The sequence below is a fragment of the Rutilus rutilus genome (genome assembly GCF_951802725.1).
Source record: "Rutilus rutilus genome assembly, chromosome: 4".
Classification (NCBI taxonomy): Eukaryota; Metazoa; Chordata; class Actinopteri; order Cypriniformes; family Leuciscidae; genus Rutilus; species Rutilus rutilus.
The window spans coordinates 44,743,112-44,764,159 of NC_140212.1; the positions used below are offsets into that span (position 1 = coordinate 44,743,112).

At 41.0% G+C, this 21,048-nt stretch overlaps 2 protein-coding genes across 3 annotated transcripts in view; both read left to right on the forward strand.

Annotated features, from left to right (window-relative positions):
- Positions 1-21,048, forward strand: part of LOC311289545 (protein NLRC3-like) — a 138,366-nt gene that overhangs the window by 111,364 nt on the left and 5,954 nt on the right. The gene's annotated exons all lie outside the window — the stretch shown is intronic.
- The window catches only part of LOC311289546 (stonustoxin subunit beta-like), a 58,456-nt gene that overhangs the window by 30,679 nt on the left and 6,729 nt on the right, over positions 1-21,048 (forward strand). For both annotated transcript variants that reach the window (XM_084407635.1, XM_084407636.1), the window contains one exon: positions 20,580-20,612. In XM_084407635.1, the coding sequence (XP_084263761.1) occupies positions 20,580-20,612 (33 nt within the window). The remainder of the gene's footprint in view (positions 1-20,579; positions 20,613-21,048) is intronic.

A 21,048-nucleotide genomic window follows, 5' to 3' on the forward strand; every position in this document is an offset into this window, starting at 1 on the left:
TTATTACACACACAGGGACGCAGAGCAGCACACAAACATGCCAAATATTAAAAATAAAAGGATTACAATGTAAAAGAATATTATTGTGTTCATAAAGATATGGTGGAATGAATCCGGCTTGTCCCGTAGATGGTCTGCTTTTGCACTTTAACCTCGCGCGCTAGCAGATCCATTTCCTCTCTGGAGACGCGTTCGGTCTTTCCACTATCAAATTCCTCCATGTAAATAGTGAGTCCACCATGATGCGAGCGCAACTGGCATTTAAAAGGAATGGGAGATGAGACTCTGATTGGTTTAACGCACGTAAATCCCAAAACACTTAATCCCAAAACACACCCATTACTCATTAAGAGAATACGGACAACACTTTTAGACCATGTGCCGGGAGCGTAAAACTAACTAGCTGTCGTTAACTAACTAGCAAAAGTGGATTCGGACATGCTCTAAGTGAACTTGCACGCTGCGCTTTAGACCATGCTCTTAGATCCTTAAAATAGGGCCCTATATCTCCATTCTCAGCAGCGACTGTAAACGTCAAATCCCACACTCGTTATGTTATGATGAATTTAAACAAAAAAAATGGCGCCCTCAAGAAGTGTTACAACATGTTTTACAGAATTAAAAATGTCAGTACCGTTTGGTACCAAAGTCTGTACTTCAACTCTAACTCACCGTTACTCTCTGTTGTTCTGTTGTCAGTTTGTTCAAGTCTTTGCATTGATTAAATGCAGTATATCTGACATTAAATCCTCATACTCTGTGTCTTTAAGTAGACACTATTTATCACTACAATGCATTTGTGATCATGAAGGAAACTTCTGATATTTACTAATGATATTTACTGTTAAAATCACCCATTTAAAATCCTCTTTATTCTATTGATATGCATTTTTGCATATTAATGATGCATTTTTATGATTTTAATAATTAGGAGTAAAATGTAGCTTCCATGTATTCACAGAGAAATTCTCATAATCAGTAGAATTATAATTCTAATCAAATGATTGAGCATGAGACATTTATTGATCAATCAGTGTCTCTTTGAAGAACAATAATGAGGTTGAGGTTTAATCCAAGTCTTATGAAGCGATTTGATTACTTTGTATGATGAACAAAGTGAAATTTGAGTCCTATTCCCTCTCAAATCAAATTGGTGACATGTCAATAATATCAAACCCTCAATAGTGGTTGTGTCAGGATTTGGGTTATGTAAACAGACATTTCTAAATATCTTCTGTGTTGGAGGATTTCTGCATGTGTCAGCAATGGATGCAGGATTATTTTCTCTTGACATGATCATCAGTTCATAGCGTTTTTAATCATCACGCAACCCACACAATTGCGTAGGGCCCCGCGGGTTTGAGGGCCCCTGCTGAGCAAGCAATTAAATCAGTTGATGCCCGCTGTTATAGCAGTGCTGTTGACCTTATTTATTACATTTACACATCGCCTCCATTACCAAATATAGAACTCTGCAAATATTGTTCATTGATCAGTGTTTATATGTGAATAAGTCTAAATTAAAGGGGTCATGAACTGGATTGTTTTATTATTTTATAATGTTGCCTGGGGTGCCCTTATAATGTTAGTATGATTTTTACATCAAAAATTGTCATAATTTATAAATAAAAGCCATTTTTCCAAGCCTGATTTCAGCCTCAGATTTGAACGTTCTGTTTTAAAGGGGTGGTATAATGCCCTTTTCACAAGATGTAAAATATATCTATGATGTCCCCAGAGTGTGTGTGTGAAGTTTTAGCGCAAAATAACCCACAGATATTTTTATATAGCAAGTTAAAGTTGTCACTTTTTGAGGGTTTGCAAAAACGCACCGTTTTGTGTCTGGCCCTTTAAATGCAAATGAGCTACTGCAGAGGGCGGGGTTTCAAGAGCTCGTGTCTGTTAGCAGCTGCTGTTACCTCACGCAGACACACTAAAATGACAGAAACTGTTCTGCCTTTAATGTTAAACGGAGTCAGATAAGGATGGAGAGACTCAAGAAGAAGTGACAACATGTAGAATGCAACAGGACGTCTCTGAATGGTTAGTTGATGAATTTATGTTGCTGATGTGGAGTTAACTATCTTCAATTAGGATATTCTGTCATGATAAATCTATAAATTGCTCATATAGGAACTGTTGTGAGATGCACACAGAGTGACTTTCTATTGCATGTGAAAAGATGGATGCTAAAGTTTGAGCTGACTCACAGATGTACTCTTATACAACAACTTTTCCTCTTCTCAACATGGACTGCGTGTTCCCGGGGGCGGGGTTTATGTAAATTCTAGGGTTAGTGATGTCACTAACCCTAGTCCCAACCAGCCGTTTGTTGTAGTCCTTTTCTTTAAAAGCAAATATCTCCCTTTGCTTTGAACTTTGAGCGTTGTAACTTTGCAGATGTTGTTTATGCTCAAACAGCAACATTACACACAAACTAAAGTTAGAAAAGTGAAATCACACTCAACCACCCCTTTAAGGGGCGTGTCTGCTGTGAGACTGCAGTGCAAACGCCCACTGCTGTGATTGGCTGACATGCTTGCATATGAAATAGCTAGAATTACATGAACTCTCTCGAAAACTTTTACTACGTTTTTACCAGAGTCATAGAGAGAAAGAGTTGCGACACTCCCATAGACCTCCGTTGTAAAAAATGGCGGCGCTTTTAACCGCCTACTTCCGGGATATGAAGATCGGATTAGTTCCAAACACTGTCATTTGGGCGTTGGACACCATTCACTAACATTGCTGCGCGTCGAGTTGTTCCAGACCTAAATTGCTGATATATCGACCGCTTTTGAATTGTCAACTGTCTATATTGTATCAGAGGCCCTTTGCGATGCTTATACTGGTCTTCATTTGTACATGCACAGCGTAATTATTTATATTTTATGTTGGTTGTTTCAACCAATTTTCAAGCACTGCCTGCTAGCTAGCGCGACTTCGTCGGCTGTGACAGTAAGAGTTCGGTAATGAATCGCTACCACCTTTATAGCAACTTTTATTTAATTAAATTTTTTGGGATATACTAACTTTTCATTATGTTTTGTTGTCTTGAGTGAAGCGGTTTGTGAGAACAATGCTGGACCTCTAGGATTGTTATGGCCATCACCAGTCCTGTCTGTTTCATGGATCACCTGCCCCTGGTTTTTGTTTTTCTTGTTCACACACACTCACACAAGCACACATTTTTGTTGTCTGCCATTGTTTAATAAAAAAAATATTTTATTTGAAAACCTTCATTTGTCTTCAAGTGTTTTGTTAGTGAATTGCTTAAGTTACTTGGATTGAGTTACAGCTACCCTTACTCTTAGCCTACTCTGTACACTAACCCAGAGAGCCATAGAGAAAAATCTTCACTATGCACTTACCTATATACTCAAACTTAAAAGCGTAAATTCGTTTTTAATCTGTTATAGTTTTGATAATGTGTGTATGGCTTAATCTTAAAATTATATTCTTAGTCTTAACATGATCATGTTTCACGTTGTGGTCCTGGGGGTGGCCACTTTCATCAGAAGAAGTGAGCTAGCTTCTAAGCGAATTCTGAACGGACCTCCACGGCAGACCTCTTTGCGTGATCACGAAGGTAGGCTAATGGCTGAAGCGGAATTTATAAGCAAAATCACGGGAATCAATAGCCTAATACAGCCCAGTTGTGCTAAAATAAATATCATGAGACGTGCATCATCAGATGAATGATATGGAAAAGTTAAGTTAGAGCAGCTAAAGCCAGTGCTACTACCCATGCGAACATGAACACTAAGCTTTTCCCTCCAAAAATATAGCCTAAAACTTATCTCCAAATGCAAAACTGACATTAACAAAATGCAATAATGCTATAACAGCTGAAAAAGTACGTGGGTGTTTGTTTTATTTTATATTTACCGTTCAATAATGCAATCGCTGCTGTCTGTCCCATAGACGAACATGACAGCCAGCGTATGTTTTGGAACTATTGTGGCTTACATGAACCACGTGACAGCCATAGCGGCGACATCAAAGTAGTGTTGTCACGATACCAAAATTATTGTTTCGATACCGATACCAAGTCAAGTATTGCGATTTCGATACTTTTTCGATACTTTTCCTGAAAAGGGAGAAACACTCTCAAATATCATTGCTGTGCTTTATTTTAAAACCGGGACAACATACTAATCATATAACACACTAATATGAACATAGCAGATATATTAAACATTTGAACAAAATATGAAATATAAAAATATAAAAAATAAATTAGAGCAATGACATTCAAGGTACATTTTTTTATTATAAATTTATCATAAGAAACATAAGAGCTTTATCTTGATTCTGAACTTTGAATACAAATATGAACAGCGATTATATTAAACAATGTTTAATATTGGTAACATATGATAAGCCTCATTGGTGATATATTTGACATGTGGGGAGAGAGTTGTGGAAGGCCTATTCTATTTTGCCTGGAAACGCTTCCAACACGCTTGCGTGTCGCGTGAAAAATAGGCCGGTTCTATTTCTAGCATACACGCGTTTTCCGCACGTCTCGAGCTGCGCCCAGACGCGTGTGTCACGCAGGCAGTTAACATGGGAGCCGAAATAAAAACGGACACGACACGCAGCCAGTGTGTCGCCGGCCTTACAAATCAAATTTTTTTAAGTATCGATACTGATAAATTTAGGTATCGTGACGTTTTTAATTTCCGAGTATCGCGATACTTTTGAAGTATCGGTACACCGTGCAACACTACATCAAAGAGTGTCGCAACTCTTTCTCTCTATGGCTCTGGTTTTTACTATTACAGCTATCGAGATTAACAAATCGTGAAAAGTATCGTTTAAAGCATTATATTTAAATCTATTCCATCACATGAAAGGTTGCAGCATGATGAGCACTGACTGAGCAGATGACAGACAGTCTGTTGATCGCGTGAATAAAGATCTTATCATTGCAACGCAATTTTTGCACTCTCACAAATGCTTACACCAAATCACAATGCAAACACTATGTGAATACACAGTAAGAGCTTCGTTGTGTAGTGTAACAGTGTCATTATTTCATCACGAGTTTGGTAAGTGTCCAGATAAGCTTTCGCGGCTCGCGCTGTGCTGTTTGATTGACAGCTTGGGCGATTGGAAAGGGATCGTTCTTTGATCGCTTTCAGTTTAAAAAATATTATTTTCATAATTCTACGAGAAATTATGTGAAGTTGATCGTTTAGTCACTGATGCATAAACAGTATTGAACGATTTTAAGTCAAGTCAAGTCAAGTATATTTGTATAGCGCTTTTCACAATACAGATTGTATCAAAGCAGCTTCACAGTATTAAATTAAAATAATACAACAAGGTTTGTTTCTAGTGGAATTTATTGATTGATAAAATTAAATTAAATATCCCCAAAATATCCCCAACTGAGCAAGCCAAAGGCAACAGTGGCAAGGAACCGAAAAACTCCATCAAGTGACCTAATGGTGTCCTAAAACTCCATCAGGTGACCTAATGGAGAAAAAAAAAAGTCGGGGGCCAGTTCTCCTCTGGCATTTATGAGCTAGAGGCCGGATTGTAGTTTGAACTGTAGGATTATATGAATGCCTGGCTGAAGAGATGCGACTTTAATCTAGTTTTAAACTGGGAGAGCGAGTCTGAGCAACGAACAGTATCAGGAAGACTATTCCAGAGTTTTGGAGCCAAATGTGAAAATGCTCTCCCTCCTTTGGTGGTTCTGGATATCCTAGGTATGACCAAAAGCCTTGAATTAAGTGATCTTAAAGAGCGCGATGGATTATAGGGCAATAGAAGATCCGTTAAATAGACTGGAGCTAAGCCGTTTAGGGCTTTATAAGTCAGTAGCAATACCTTGTAATTAATACGGAGCTTTATAGGTAACCAATGCAGTGATGATAAAATCGGTGTTATATGATCATATTTCTTGATCTAGTAAGAACTCTAGTGGCTGCATTTTGGACTAACTGTAGCTTGTTTATTGAGGATGTAGGACAACCAGCTAATAAAGCATTACAGTAATCTAGTCTCGAGGTCATGAATGCATGAACTAACTTTTCTGCATCAGAAACTGATAGCATATTACGTAGCTTAGCAATGTTTCTAAGGTGGAAAAAGGCTGTTTTTGTAACATATGAAATATGATTTTTGAAAGACAGGTTGCAATCGAGTATAACACCCAGGTCTTTTACTGTAGAGGATAAAGTAACAGGACATCCTATGATGTTAAAGTTGTATTGTGCGAGGTTTTGTGGGCGTTTTTTTGAACCGATAAGTATTACCTCTGTCTTGTCAGGATTTAATAAAAGAAAATGACGCGTCATCCAATCTTTTATATCTTTAACACATTCTGTCAATTTGGAAAATTTAGCGTTTTCATCCGGCCGTGATGAAATATATATTTGAGTGTCATCAGCATAACAATGGAAACTAATTCCATGTTTCCTTATAATATTTCCAAGTGGCATCATATATATCGAAAATAACAGAGGGCCTAATACAGATCCCTGCGGCACTCCATAGTTTACTGGAGTTATGATCGATTTTTCTCCATTTAAATAGACAAATGGTAGTGGTCAGATAGGTATGATTTGAACCAGCTTAGTGCTTGTCCTTGAACACTAGTATAATTTTGTAGTCGATCTAAGAGTAATGTATGATCTATAGCAGGGGTGGGCAAACTACGGCCCGCGGGCCACATACGGCCCGTTAGGCTGTTTAATCCGGCCCGTCGAGTATTTAAAAAATTGTCTTAAGATCGCATTAATTTAGCCTTTTTCTTGCAATACTTTGCGTTATATATATATATATATATATATATTGCATTGCATATATTTGACAATCGGAATATCAGATATTTCATGCCATAGCTAACAAATGTAAAAAAGGAAAAATGACATAAAAGCAGATCATCATTCATTCAGCGCTGTTGTGGCTGCGGTGTGTCACGTAACAAGCAATGACGCGTCACCATGGAAACCAAACAGACAGCGACTTAAGCGCATAGACTTGTTGCATGTCACTGTGCGTTCCCACCGCCGCCGACTTGAGCTGCAAAGAAGCTCTGGCCGCCCTGTCAAGGACGCTTGTCAAAAAGTACGGGGAAGCTTGTTGACGCTTGTTGACGCTTTGGCCGCTCTGAAGTCTGTGTCACACCATGAAATGTAAACAGAAAAAAAAACATTACCATTTATAACAGCATTTTTATAACCGTTTTGGTCACATTTGGTCGGGAAAAAATATTAATAAAATTATAATTAGCTATTATTATTATAATTATTATTATTATTATTATTATTATTTGCATCTGTGCAATTGGTCAAATCGGTTTTACCGTGAGCGAATGAATAGCATTCCCGCTTAAAACGAGCGTTCGTAAATATTTCCAATAAAAGTTGCGCTCATCCTCATATGTGCATCACTGGATCATTATGGATCATCGCGAAGTTGCTGTGTTTGGTGCTGCTGCTGCTGTATTGTATTTGCGGAGAAGACATCGGACTCGGAGATTTTGGGTTCATGCCACCCTCCAGGACCGTTATCAATTCGGAGAGTATCACCGGCTGGTGCAGCAGCTGCGACTTGACGACGAGAGATTCAAGCGGTACTTCAGGCTGGACACGGAGCAGTTTGACAGCGTTCTGTCAAAAGTGGGGCCGCTCATCATGATGAATAGCACTAATTACCGCCATGCAATATCTCCTGCTGAGCGTCTGGCTATTTGCCTGCGGTTCTTGTCCACAGGGGACTCCTATCGCACTATTGCTGCCAGCTACCACATGGGAGTGAGCACTGTGTCCAACATTGTCCCACAGGTCTGCAGGGCCATTTGGGACTCCATGGTGGAGGAGTACATGCCAGTGCCCACCACGGAGGATTGGCTGAGCATTGCAAAGGGGTTTTACCAGCGATGGGCTTTCCCCAACTGCCTTGGATCCATTGATGGGAAACATGTGGTCATTAAGTCTCCTGACAATTCAGGGTCCATGTATTTTAACTACAAGGGGACTTATTCAGTTATGCTTCTGGCAGTGGTAGATGCCCAATACTGCTTTCGGGTGGTGGATGTGGGCAGCTACGGGAGGACGAGTGACGGCGGTGTCCTGGCCAACTCCACCTTCGGCCGGGCACTACTGGACGGGACACTTGGTCTGCCACAGGATGCTCTGCTGCCGGGAGCTGAGCATCTAGGACCGCAGCCACATGTTTTTGTTGCTGATGAGGCCTTCCCACTGCGCCCCAACCTCATGCGGCCTTTTCCTGGCTCCAACCACTCTGGCAGGCGCAGAGTATTCAACTACAGGCTGTCACATGCAAGGCTGATTGTTGAGAATACCTTTGGTATTCTCACGTCTCAATGGCGTATGTACAGAGGAGTCATTGGGGTCAGCCCTGCAAATGTGGACGTCTGTGTGAAGGCTACCTGTGTCCTGCATAATTTCCTGAGGAGGACCTCCAAGACACCAACCAGGGCAAGACGTGGACCACCACCAGCTGCAGACAGGGAAGTTGCTGGTCTACAGGCAGTAACCCGAGTGGGCAGCAACAACTCCGCACGGGAGGCCATCCGTGTCCGGGAGACATATACCTCCTATTTCTCCACCGAAGGAGCTGTCAGCTGGCAACCTGGAGTATAAGCCTAGTGATACAAACGGCTCTTTTAAGAGCCACCAATTACACTAAAAGCATAGTTTCCATAGCTAAGCACCTATACACTTTTAAATAGGGATGCACCGATCTGATACTCAGTATTAACTGTTCGTTAATTAAAATGTGTGATGCAGTTATTGAAAAGTATGCTACCGTGTTCTTTATTTATTAGCCTACAGTTTGTTCATTTAAATTTAGTTTTTCTTTGTTTAAATTTCGTTTTTCTTTATTTAAATTTCGTTTTTTCTTTATTTAAATTTCGTTTTTTTCTTTGTTTAAATTTCGTTTTTCTTTATTTAAATTTCGTTTTTTCTTTATTTAAATTTCGTTTTTCTTTATTTAAATTTCGCTTTTTCTTTGTTTAAATTTCGTTTTTCTTTATTTAAATTTCGTTTTTTCTTTATTTAAATTTCGTTTTTTCTTTATTTAAATTTAGTAATCTGTTAGTTTACTGCTTCCCACTCGCGCTGTTCTGTAGTTTATTATAAGTGTAGGCTATTAATTGTGAACGTGTCGCGTCTCGCGTTTATTGCACCAACTGCGAAGTGAAGTCGAAGCACCCTTGTGAAGTCGATTGGATGAACGGTTCCCGAAATAATCAAAATGCAAACAGACAGACAGACAGACAGACACATTCCTGCCTTTATTAGAGAGAAGAATATATTCAGCCCCTCCGTCTCCGAAGCTCAAAACATGGTATTCGGAACAGCCCTCGTTTCTGCCTCATTAAACAGCTGTGCTATAGGCTACATTTAAAAAAGTCTAAATTTTATAGTAGGATTTAAAAATAATATGAAACACACAACCATGAATGTTGAAAATATTTTACAATATTTATTGGGGAAAAAACAATTCATACAACATAACTTTTTTTTTATTAATAAGCTAGTTGATGAAAATGCTTGCATAGTGACTAAACATTTATTCTTGAGTGAGCTAACAAAAACTTGGTCCCAACAGGGCCTTTAAAGTCCACATGAATTCAAAATTGACCATATTTACTTTGCTTGCCTAAATTGTTAGTTTTGTGGTGAACAATTCATCCATGCAAGTCAATCCACACAAAAAAATTTTTTGGCTTTGTAATCTTTAATCAAAATCTGAAAATGCCCCTCCCCTCTGCCTTGGAGGACCTTCTCTGATGACGTATGTTTGACGGCTTGGTTTGGGAAACGCTTAACCACTCCCCTCAAACCGTTAGTCTGTAATGAGCGAGAGATGGAGAGGAGGAGCGCTAGAGTAAAACCCTGCCCTCTGTTCAATATTCCTTTTCACTGGGAAATACGTCACAGCACTGGAGAAAAGTCGTTTGCAACTTCCGGTTCACGCGGACTTTAATGTCAACGTGTTGAACAAGTCTGCTGGCTCCAGATATGCATTAAACAGACAGACGTGAACGTGGTTTCAATCAAACTCTCAGCTTAAAGCAAAAGTGTATTGTGAGGGAGAGAGAACAGGGGGCAGCTGACAGCACTGCAAGGGTAACAAACTTACTAACACCCCTCACAGTGTTGTCAGCTGCACCCCGTTCCTCTCAGCCCAAGGGTCAACCTCACGATACTTTGCCTCATACACCAGGCGGTGCATCTCAAACTTGAGATCCTGCCTTGTTCCTAAAGGCAGGGTTCTAAAGTCTTCCTGCAGGCTTTTAAAAAAATAGCTATCACTATCGTCAGGAGGAGGGGGAGGAGGAGGAGAAGGCCTGGGGACAGGTCCTGGTCTGTTGCTCACAGCCTCCAATACTGTGATCAGTCTCTCCTCAAAGTCAGAGGTGTGGGGTCTCTTCCTTCTCGGGGCGGGCTGGCTTGCTCTCTGCACTGGTGTGTTGTCTGATGCCTGAAGCTCTGGTGCCTGCTCTTGTGCCTGAAGCTCTGGTGACTGCTCTTGTGCCTGAAGCTCTGGCGTCTGCTCTGGTGCCTGACTGTGCCCGGCCATGGCATTATCACTGTCCTCTGGCCACTGTCCACTGTCATCTAGGGCTTCCCCTCCCCCCATATTACTGGACGTTGGCCGGTCCTCCATGAAAGGATTGAGGAAGCCCATGACCGCACTGTACCGCCATGGCCGGGCACTGCTTGCACCCGCGCCACTCCTTCGCCTATCTTTTTCCTTCTTTCTTTCCTTCCTGAACATGTCCCTCAAGCTCTTCCATTTCTTTTTGCAATCCTCAGCTTGTGAACAGACAAAAGAAAAAAACCCATAAGCAATGTGAATATTCAACATCACATCACAGAGCAGCTTCTTTACATGAAAAGACCTATGGCACGCGTTGTGTAATTGTCTCGGCAGTTTAGGATATCGCATAAGTTTGTCAACATAGAAAACATTTCATCACTGGAGAGTTTTTTTTCAACACCATCATGTCAACTGATTTTGATTAATATGCGCGAGGGAGAGAGAGCAAGACGTGCATGTTGTTTGAAGACGGTGAAGGTGAGTGCGCGCGCGCGGCCGGGGCTCTCTCTATGAAAAGTGGGGCCGCTCATCATGATGAATATGCCCTGTCAAGCGCGCCCTGTTAAACTGACAGGACTTAAAAACACATGCAAATGATAAACTTTCACTCTATGATGGTTAAACTGTGCAATTAATCCGCGAATCACATTCGTCAAGGACCGGGGAACAGCTGGCCCGGACGGTTAATGGATCACGGATCAACTACGATATAGCCCGCCTATTCTTGACATCGCACATCCTGCGATGTGACTATCATGGATTCGTACATCGCGATTTCGATGTTTAAACGATACATCGTGCAGCCCTACTGGCAAGACAGAGACAAATTTGAGTATCTATCAGTAGCCTACTAAAGTTAGTTCAAAATATTATAAATCATCAGCAGCACTTCACAAACTCACCGGAGACACCAACTATACCAGCTATCTTATCCCATGCCTCGTTCTTTTGTAACTGGTCCCTATATGAAAATAATGTCATATCATAAATGATAGGAAACCCAGCAACAGCGATGATCAGTTTCTCCTCCATTTTCTCGGAACTAATGTTTTGGTAGGAACGAAAGTTTACATCGTATGTTTCTCCGGATCAGCCAGCGCGAAGGACGTCTATATTCTAAACTGATTGGTTGCTGGCGTTTTGCCGCTGCTTGCCGCTGAACCGCGTCATAGCTCATTACCATAAAGTTGAGCTTCTTTCAAATTTCAGATTGACGCTCAAAACGCCCAAAACGCGACGCTGATGAATTTGACGCTCCTTGCAGCTGAGAGAAGCCAGCTTCCATTGAAAATGAATGACTTCCGGTAACTTTGGAAGTAGTCGAGTCCCAAAATAGATAAATAGCCCTGGATAAGATGCAGTAGGCATTTTTGAGGAAAAGTACTTCAAGTGTTGTTTCTGTATGATTTTTAGGTGCTGAATCCATTTCTGCCGTATAACAAGTTGTAAACATCACTGTTTTGGCATAAACATTTAAAACAAAATGGCTGCCAAAAAAAAAAAAAAAAAAAACGTTTTAATGCATTTATTGCAGTTTAAACATTAAACATTATAACTAAACTATGCATTCTTAGAATATTTAAACATGTAAACAATGAAAAAACAACATTAACATGAAAGGGACAGTTTTTAATGGCTGCTGGAATTATGCCAAGGTACCAAGGTACACTGGGAAGCATATATCAGTGGAAATATGCAATTATGCCCAGCCCGAAGGGGGGAACTTGGAATACACATGACCCCAGGGGGCTGCATATTGAGAATCACTGGGGTGTCCAGCCGCAGGTGGAATATTTCAAACCCAGGGGTGGCAAGGTGGCTTGCCGAGGGAAAGACACATGCTCAGAGAGGCTTACAGTGGACTACACACGTGGGGGTCGCCCAGAGGCCGTGTTAGGTATCGCCCAGCCTGCAGCTCTACAGATGTCTGTTAGCGAGGCGCCATGCGCTAGAGCCCAAGAGGATGCCACACTCCGGGTGGAGTGGGCCGTCACACCAAGGGGGCATGGTCGACCTTGCTGCTGGTAAGCCAAAGCAATGGCGTCCACTATCCAGTGAGACAACCTTTGCTTGGAGAGAGCCTTTCCCTTCAGCTTCCCACCATGACAGACAAAGAGCTGGTCTGAAGTCCTGAAACACTGCGTTCTGTCTACGTAAGCATGGAGGGTGCGTACTGGACAGAGCAGTGCCAAGGCTGGGTATGCCTCCTCCGTGGGCAGCGCTTGCAGGTTCACCACCTGGTCTCGAAAGGGTGTGGTGGAAACCTTGGGCACATATCCAGGCCGGGGTCTCAGGATCACGTAAGAGTTAGCCGGTCCAAATTCCAGGCACGCTTCGTCAACCGAAAATGCCTGCAGGTCCCCTACCCTCTTGATGGAGGCCAATGCAACCAGGAGCACTGTCTTCATTGACAGGAACTTAAGCTCCACTGATTGCAGAGGCTCAAAGGGAGAACTCTACAGAGCAGTTAAAACCACTGAGAGGTCCCAAGAGGGAACGAGAGGAGGGCGAGGAGGATTCAGTCTCCTCGCTCCTCTCAGGAAACTGATGATCAGGTCGTGCTTTCCAATGGACTTACCATCAACTGCATCATGATGTGTGGCAATGGCGGCACCATACACTTTCAGGGTGGAGGGAGACAGCCTTCGCTCCAACCCTTCTTGCAGGAAGGAAAGCACGACACTGATCAGGCCTTTCGTGGGTTCTTAAAGTTTAGAAGAACACCAGTTGACGAAGAGGTTCCATTTCAACGCATAGGCATGTTTTGTGGACGATGCTCTAGCGGAAGTGATGGTAGCCACCACCGCTGGTGGTAGGGTACTCAAACCTGCCTCGTCCCGTCCAGGAACCACACATGGAGATTTCAAAGATCGGGACGAGGGTGCCATAGGGTGCCCCGTCCCTGAGAAAGCAGGTTCTTTCTCAGAGGAATTGGCCAGGGAGGTGCTGTCGCGAGGAGTACTAGTTCTTGGAACCAGGTGCAGTTGTGCCAATACGGGGCAACCAAAATTACCTGCTCCTCGTCCTCCCTGATGGGCGAGGCGAGTTGCGACATACGACCGGAGCGCAGACCACCTTGTCGGTTGATGTACGCTACTGTGGCGGTATTGTCTGATCGGACTAATACGTGCTGACCCCTGAGCAACGCACAGAAGCGGTGCAGGGCGAGACGTACAGCCTGCAACTCGAGGCAATTGACATGCCAAAGGCGCTGGGGTCTTGTCCAGGAGCCCGCGGCAGCATGTCCATTGCACATGGCGCCCCAGCCCATTGTGGAGGCATCTGTTGATATAACAACATGCCAGGAAACTCGTTCTATGGGCACTCCAGCCCATAGAAAACTGAGGTTCGTCCACGGGGTGAAGGTCTGACGGCAGGTCGAAGTCACTGGGACTCGGAGCGTGCCGTGTTGCCATGCCCACCTCGGGACTTGATCGCAAAGCGGTCTCATATGAAGCAAACCGAGCGACGTTACTGCGGCTGCGGATGCCATATGCCCCAGGAGCCTCTGAAATTGTTTCAGTGGAACCGCACTCTTGCCCTCGAACTGACGAAGGCAAGTTAGCAGTGACTGCGCGCGCTCGCTCGTAAGCTGCACGCACATGGCGACCGAGTCGATTTCCATACCGAGAAAAGAGACCCTCTGCACGGAGCAGAGTTTGCTCTTCTCCCAGTTGACCCGAAGGCCCAGACAAGCTAGGTGCCGGAGCACTAGGTCCCTGTGTTCGCAAACCTTGTCTCGAGAGTGAGCTAGGATCAGCCAGTCGTCGAGAGGAACAAGGGCTGCCTCGACAACCTTCGTGAAGACGCGAGGAGACAGGGCTAGCCCGAAAGGGAGAACCGCGTACTGGTATGCCTGCCCCTCGAATTATATATATATATATATATATATATATATACTGGTATGCCTCATTTGCATATGTAAACATGACATTTCAGAAAACTTGTAATACAAAAAATGTTTGTCTCTATGTAAGTGAAAAACTGGAAAGGTTTTATGGTGATATCTATAACTTAAAAATGTTACCCTATCCACCTGTAGTGTTTCGGCTGTGAATAATGCACCTATTGTTTCAATAACAATTACAAGAAAATGGGACCCTTATTTCAATGTTATACGGTGGATCCTTATTCAGGAGACATTGAACTTTCTAAAAATGTGGTATAACAACTTTTCCTCAAAAATGCCTACAGGGTTACACAATCTTGAAGATTCGGACCTGACTAAAGCTCAAGTCGGCGGCGGTGTGAACGCACAGTTAATGTTTTTTCCTTTTTTGGAAACTCACAGAGAAAATAAATGTTTGGTAACCGCTTGCACACCTGTTTAGTTTTTCCTTTGATTTGTCTGCCATTTAGTTTCTTTGCTCCTCTGGATTTGTGGATGTATCCTGACTGATTCCATTTACCGACCTTTATTGCCCGGCTTTTGACCGCGCTCCCCTGTCTGCCAAGTACAGAACCCGGTTTTGTTCATGAAATGTTCTGATCTGCCTTTGCTTTTTATGTTTTATTTTATTATACTTAAAAATAAATTTGTATATTCGTTTATTTCGTTTTTTTTCCACAAATGTATGACTTTTGGAAGTGCAAATTGATTGCCATATGCAGTTTTAATAAAGTTGAATTAATTTGTCATTTTTACTCTTCTAAAGCCCTATTCGGACGGGACAAATTTTCCAAACGACGTTTGAGTTACAATTTTTATCAACCTACGTCTGTGATTTCATGTACGGATTCGGACGGGACTAACATCTCTGTGTTTATTACCGAGGTAGGAGTGTCTGTGTTTTACACGTGGGCATTGCAGAAGATCACGTGTTCAGAATGCGTGGATTGCGTATGAAATTTGATCAAATGTATTTTGAAATTAAGTAGGCCTACTTTTAAAATTAAGCACTTTGAAATATAAAGTAAAACGTCCTAACGTACTTAGTGTTTTGTAAACATTAAATAAAAATTGTAGTATAAAAAAAAACTAAACATAAATTTATCATCATGATTTTATAGAACTGGGTTCTTATAATAGACCCACTGGAATAAAAAGTTTTAACTTATAGAATTTTCACGTTATGTAATTAAGTGCAGAAATGAAAGTAATCTTACCTGAAACTGATACAGTAGCCAGTCTTAACAGTTTACATGATTTGGCTCTTCTTGTTGATTTCATTTTTTATTTCTTCGCAGTGTACCGAACACATCTACATCCATTATCGGTGCGCAAAAAGCAGAAACTTGAATACCGGCGCGAAAAGCGTTTTGGAAAAAAAACATTTTCGGCAATCACAGACATTCGCATTCGGACGGGATTAGATTTCTCTGAGGACCGCCGAGTTTGACGAAAAACAGTAGGTAATTTGCTCTGGAATTTTTACTGAGGTCGTGTGAGAAAAAGACAGACATGGCAGATTCGGACAGGATTAAAATCTCAATGTACATCTGTGAAACAGAAATTTCTCTAAAGTCCCCCTGTGAAACTAGTCCCGTCCGAATAGGGCTTAAGTGTACACTTGCAGGTGTTTTGTTTCTAATTTACTGTTAGGCCCATTAAATAATAATAAGGATAAACAATATTTAAAAAGTATAGGCTATAATTATCTAACATCTAACTAATTAAAAATTAACCTCAAAACATAACATGCCTAAATGGGGATATCTAGCATAAAAAATGTATTGTCAGAATGTCGTCTCAGTTGTTGAATTTCGCGCAGACGTTGCCACAACGTAAATGTGTTTGCTCAGCCCGATCTCATGAAAGTGCGAATACCACGAATTGTATTTGTAGTAGCCTACTTATTATACGCAGTTTTCGCGTGCATATGATACGCACTTTATGGCGTGTAATAGGCACGCACTCCACACCCCTAATCCTAACCAAGGGGTTTACACTGCGTAGTATATGCACGCAAAAAACATTCTTGGCGTATAAATGGCACGAGAAATAAAATTTGTGGTATAGATAGGCACTTTCATGAGATCGTGTTTCATAATCTGCTACTGGGCCGGCCCTCTGTCAAATTTTAAAACCCAGTGTGGCCCAAAAAGTTTGCCCACCCCTGATCTATAGTATCGAACGCAGCACTAAGATCAAGTAAAACTAGTATTGAGATACAGCCTTGGTCAGAAGCTAAAAGTAAATCATTTGTGATTTTAACGAGCGCAGTTTCAGTGCTATGGTGCGGCCTGAAACCAGACTGAAACTTTTCATAGATATCATTTTCTTGCAAGAAAGAGCCCAGTTGAGCGGACACCACTTTTTCTAATATTTTAGACATAAATGGAAGATTTGAAATGGGTCTATAATTTGCTAGATTATTATGATCTAATTGTGGTTTCTTAATGAGAGGTTTTATAACTGCCAGTTTAAATGTTCTTGGAACATGACCTAAAGATAAAGATGAGTTAATAATATTGAGGAGAGGATCTTCCACTATAGTTAACACTTCTTTCAGTAGTTTAGTGGGTATAGGATCTAATAAACATGTTGTTGTTTTAGATGAAGTGAAAAGTTTATTTAACTCTTTTTGTTCTACAGTTGCAAAGCACTGTAATTGTTCTTGCGGGGTGATAATTGAAGCTGAATTATAAGGCGCGATTGAAGATTGAACGTTTACAATTGTGGTTCTGATGCTTTCTATTTTCTCAGTGAAGAAGTTCCTGAAATCATTACTACTGAACTGTAACGGGATATTTTGTTCAGGTGACGTCTGTTTATTTGTTAGTCTAGCCACAGTGTTAAATAAAAATATTTTTGGTTGTTTTCTATTAGTTTGCGGAGGTGCTCAGCCCTGGCCGCTTTTAGGGCCTTTTTATAACGTGACTTACTGTCTTTCCACGCGATTCTAAAGACCTCTAAATTAGTTTGTTTCCATTTACGCTCTAAAATACGGGTTTCTCTCTTTAAAACATGCGTAGTATTGTTATACCATGGTGCTTTATTTTTCTCTCTGACCTTTTTTAATTTAATAGGTGCAACCATAGATATCATATATAAACGCTAGATGCCTTATGGCGCAGTCACTTCCGGCATCATCGTTCGGCCATCTTGTGACAGTGCTCTGTGCATTAAGGTGAATGATCAGCACGCACACAAATCCTCTTATCTCGCTGAAATCTTGACGGATTTACAAACGGTTTGGTTTCTTACAAACGTTATTAACGTGGCTATAATTCCGAATGCTTGAAAATGTATGTTATAATTTTTCATATGTATGCAGTGTATGTATGCAGTGTCATAACTACATCTCTGACGTTTATAACAAACCAAACCAAACCGTTTGAAAATCGGTAGAAAAATGAGCAAGTTATGGTTATTTAAAAGTACATGCACCATTGAAGTAGTGAGCGAGTACACTGTCGCAAGATGGCCGCCACGTGCGGACGTCGACCTCCATTGGCCAGCAGTGCGCACGAGACATCTAGCCTTTATATATGATATCTATGGGTGCAACCACATCCAATGTTCTAGAGAGAATGGTGCTCATAGTGCTGGTTAGTTATTCTAGTTCATCTGTTTGTTTGGGTTCAGGCAGCAGCTGAGACAGATTAGATAAGCCATTTGAGAAATTATCTATGGTGGATGGAAGGATTGTTCTGCCTGGTTGATAACGCGGCGCCGCATGACATATTACAGCAGTACGTAATATGCAAGTTACCATGTAGTGATCAGTGACTTCATCACTTTGTGGAATGATATCTATATCGGTTGGATCGGTTCCATGTGATATAATTAAATCTAGTGTATGATTAAGACGATGTGTTGGTCCGGTGACGTTTTGCTTGACCCCAAATGAATTTAATAAATCTGTAAACGCAGCCCCTAACACATCATTTTGATTGTCTACGTGTATGTTAAAATCTCCAACAATTAATGCTTGTCGACATTGACTAATAGGTCTGAGAGAAAATCTGCAAACTCTTTTAGGAAATCAGCGTAAGGCCCAGGCGGTCTATATACGGTAGCCAAGGCTAAAGATAATAGGTATGTTTTTCTAACATCTAAGAGCGTAACATTTAGTACAAGTACTTCAAATGAAATAAACGTATAACCCGTTTTCTGGGTAACATTTAGAATATCTCTATAAATGGTTGCAACACCTCCGCCACGACCAATCAGACGGGGCTCATGCTTATAACAGTATCCAGGAGGAGTAGACTCATTTAGACCGAAATAATCATTTGGTTTAAGCCAGGTTTCAGTAAGGCAAAGTACATCGATGCTATTATCTGTGACTATTTCATTTACAATATCTGCCTTAGGTGTGAGTGATCTAATGTTTAGAAGACCTAGCTTTAGAAATCGTTTTTGTTTACTAATAGCAACATTTTCTGTTTTAATAACAATTAGATTTTTCCTAGATCCTGCAGTAGATTTATTATTTGATCTCACTAAACGAGGAATAGACACGGTTTCTCTGCAATGTTCTACACTAGTATTTATATCAGTTAAATTGGTGCAGCAGAGACTATGATTTGGACTTTTGGTTTGATTTTTTAAGAGAAAGATAGCTGAACTTGAATAATTACACAGAAATCACTGATCGCAGATCAGGCATTAGAATACACATGGTTACTTACGTGTTGCTGGCAGATCCGTGTCGGGAAATTGTGATTGACTGATTTAATAAAGTTTAACCATGCTGGAATCCGAAGGAAGCTTATGCAGACTGTCTTCTTGCACAAACAGGCACTGCACAATATTTAGTGAACAGCATGTTTATTGCTTGGAAGTAGCTCGATCCGGTTTAGCAATTATCATTTCGTCCTATGTTATTTAGCATGTTTGGGCGAATCGGTGGGCGGGGCTAAATAGGCCGTGTTGAAGTAGGCGTTGATCTTCTTTTGTGGAGGCGGTGTTTTATCCTCTTTGACGTCATAGTTCCCCACTTTGAAAAACGAGTCGTTTGCTGAGCCTGATGTCTATAAAAGCTTTTATTGGACTAACAAGGTAGTTTTCAGTTCTGAAACTTACAGGATATGATGATGTCTTATATGTCAAAAGCTCAAGGAAATTTTGATTTCTCAGTTCATCACCCCTTTAAATCTGCTCATCATTTCGTGTCAGTCATGTCTCTTCTTGGATTAAACTACTCAATTCATGATTCTTAATGAACGTTTGGAAGCGTCAGAGTTATGGGTGAATAGACTTTCAATTGAGGGACAGAAATCTCCCAGATTTCATTAAAATAGACTCTCTTCACATGTGTGTCCTGAAGTCATATATGGGTTTGGAAGGACATGAGGTTGAGTAAATCATGGCATTTTCATCTCTGGGTGAACTAACACTAACCAAAGCGGCGAGCCAGAGACGGACACACTCAGTTCTTGTCATATATAATGGACAGTTTATTTCCAACAGCAACAACGTTTCATTTAGGTTTCATTTAAATACACGTAATACTAGCAACACATTCACATACACACTGATGTCTATGGAAGCGGCATTTAAAACTTCTAATTTGACACCGTGTTTTATTCACGTCAGAAATACGTCGTGTAGGAAACGAAATAGTGTTTATTCTTCTCCCAGTTCCCTGGCCACTTACTTTCCTGTCTTTCAGGAGAAGTGGATGAAGAAAACTATTACCGATTACCCGTTATCATCTAACATAATCATTATAAAAGTGTTTAAAAGACTAAATACAATCACCAAGACATATCTGAGAATCGGAATATCAGATTTCACAATAAGAAGACAATTGTTCAAGCTAAAAAGCAAGTAGGGTCTACCAAAGTGTAGACAATTTTTGTTATGCAGTTTAAAGTAAAATAAATATATATATTTAAATGTCTCACTTAATTCTATTCAATATTACTGTAGTGCAATTCAGAGTAAAATGTTATGCAATGTTGGGGTGTGTGTGTGTGTGTGTGTGTGTGTGTGTGTGTGTGTGTGTGTGTGTGTGTGTGTGTGTGGATCCTGACTTTGCTTGGGTGAACCCGCACCTGATGATAACCACACTCTTCATGTCTGTTGATTTCCACAGCTGTTCCCAAGACCAGGAACGACTTCCTTCAATGTAAGTCACTAAGAAAACGAGCAGAGAAACTCACTGAGTGTGTTCATGTTCTTCCTGAAGAAGCTGAAAGAAAACATGATAGAAGAGTTTAAGAGTTGATCATGTAAATGATGATTAAACTGTACTAAGTTTAAATGACACTGATGATTTATTGAACATGAAGAGTTCAGAAACATCACACACTCACTCTCACACTCTCTCTCTCTCTCTCTCTCTCTCTCTCTCTCTCTCTCTCTCACGTATACACACTCACAAACAATTTTTCTCACACTCACTCACTCACTCTCTCTCTCTCTCTCTCTCTCTCTCTCTCTCTCTCTCTCTCGTATACACACTCACAAACAATTTTTCTCACACTCACTCTCTCTCTCTCTCTCTCTCTCTCTCTCTCTCGTATACACACTCACAAACAATTTTTCTCACACTCACTCTCTCT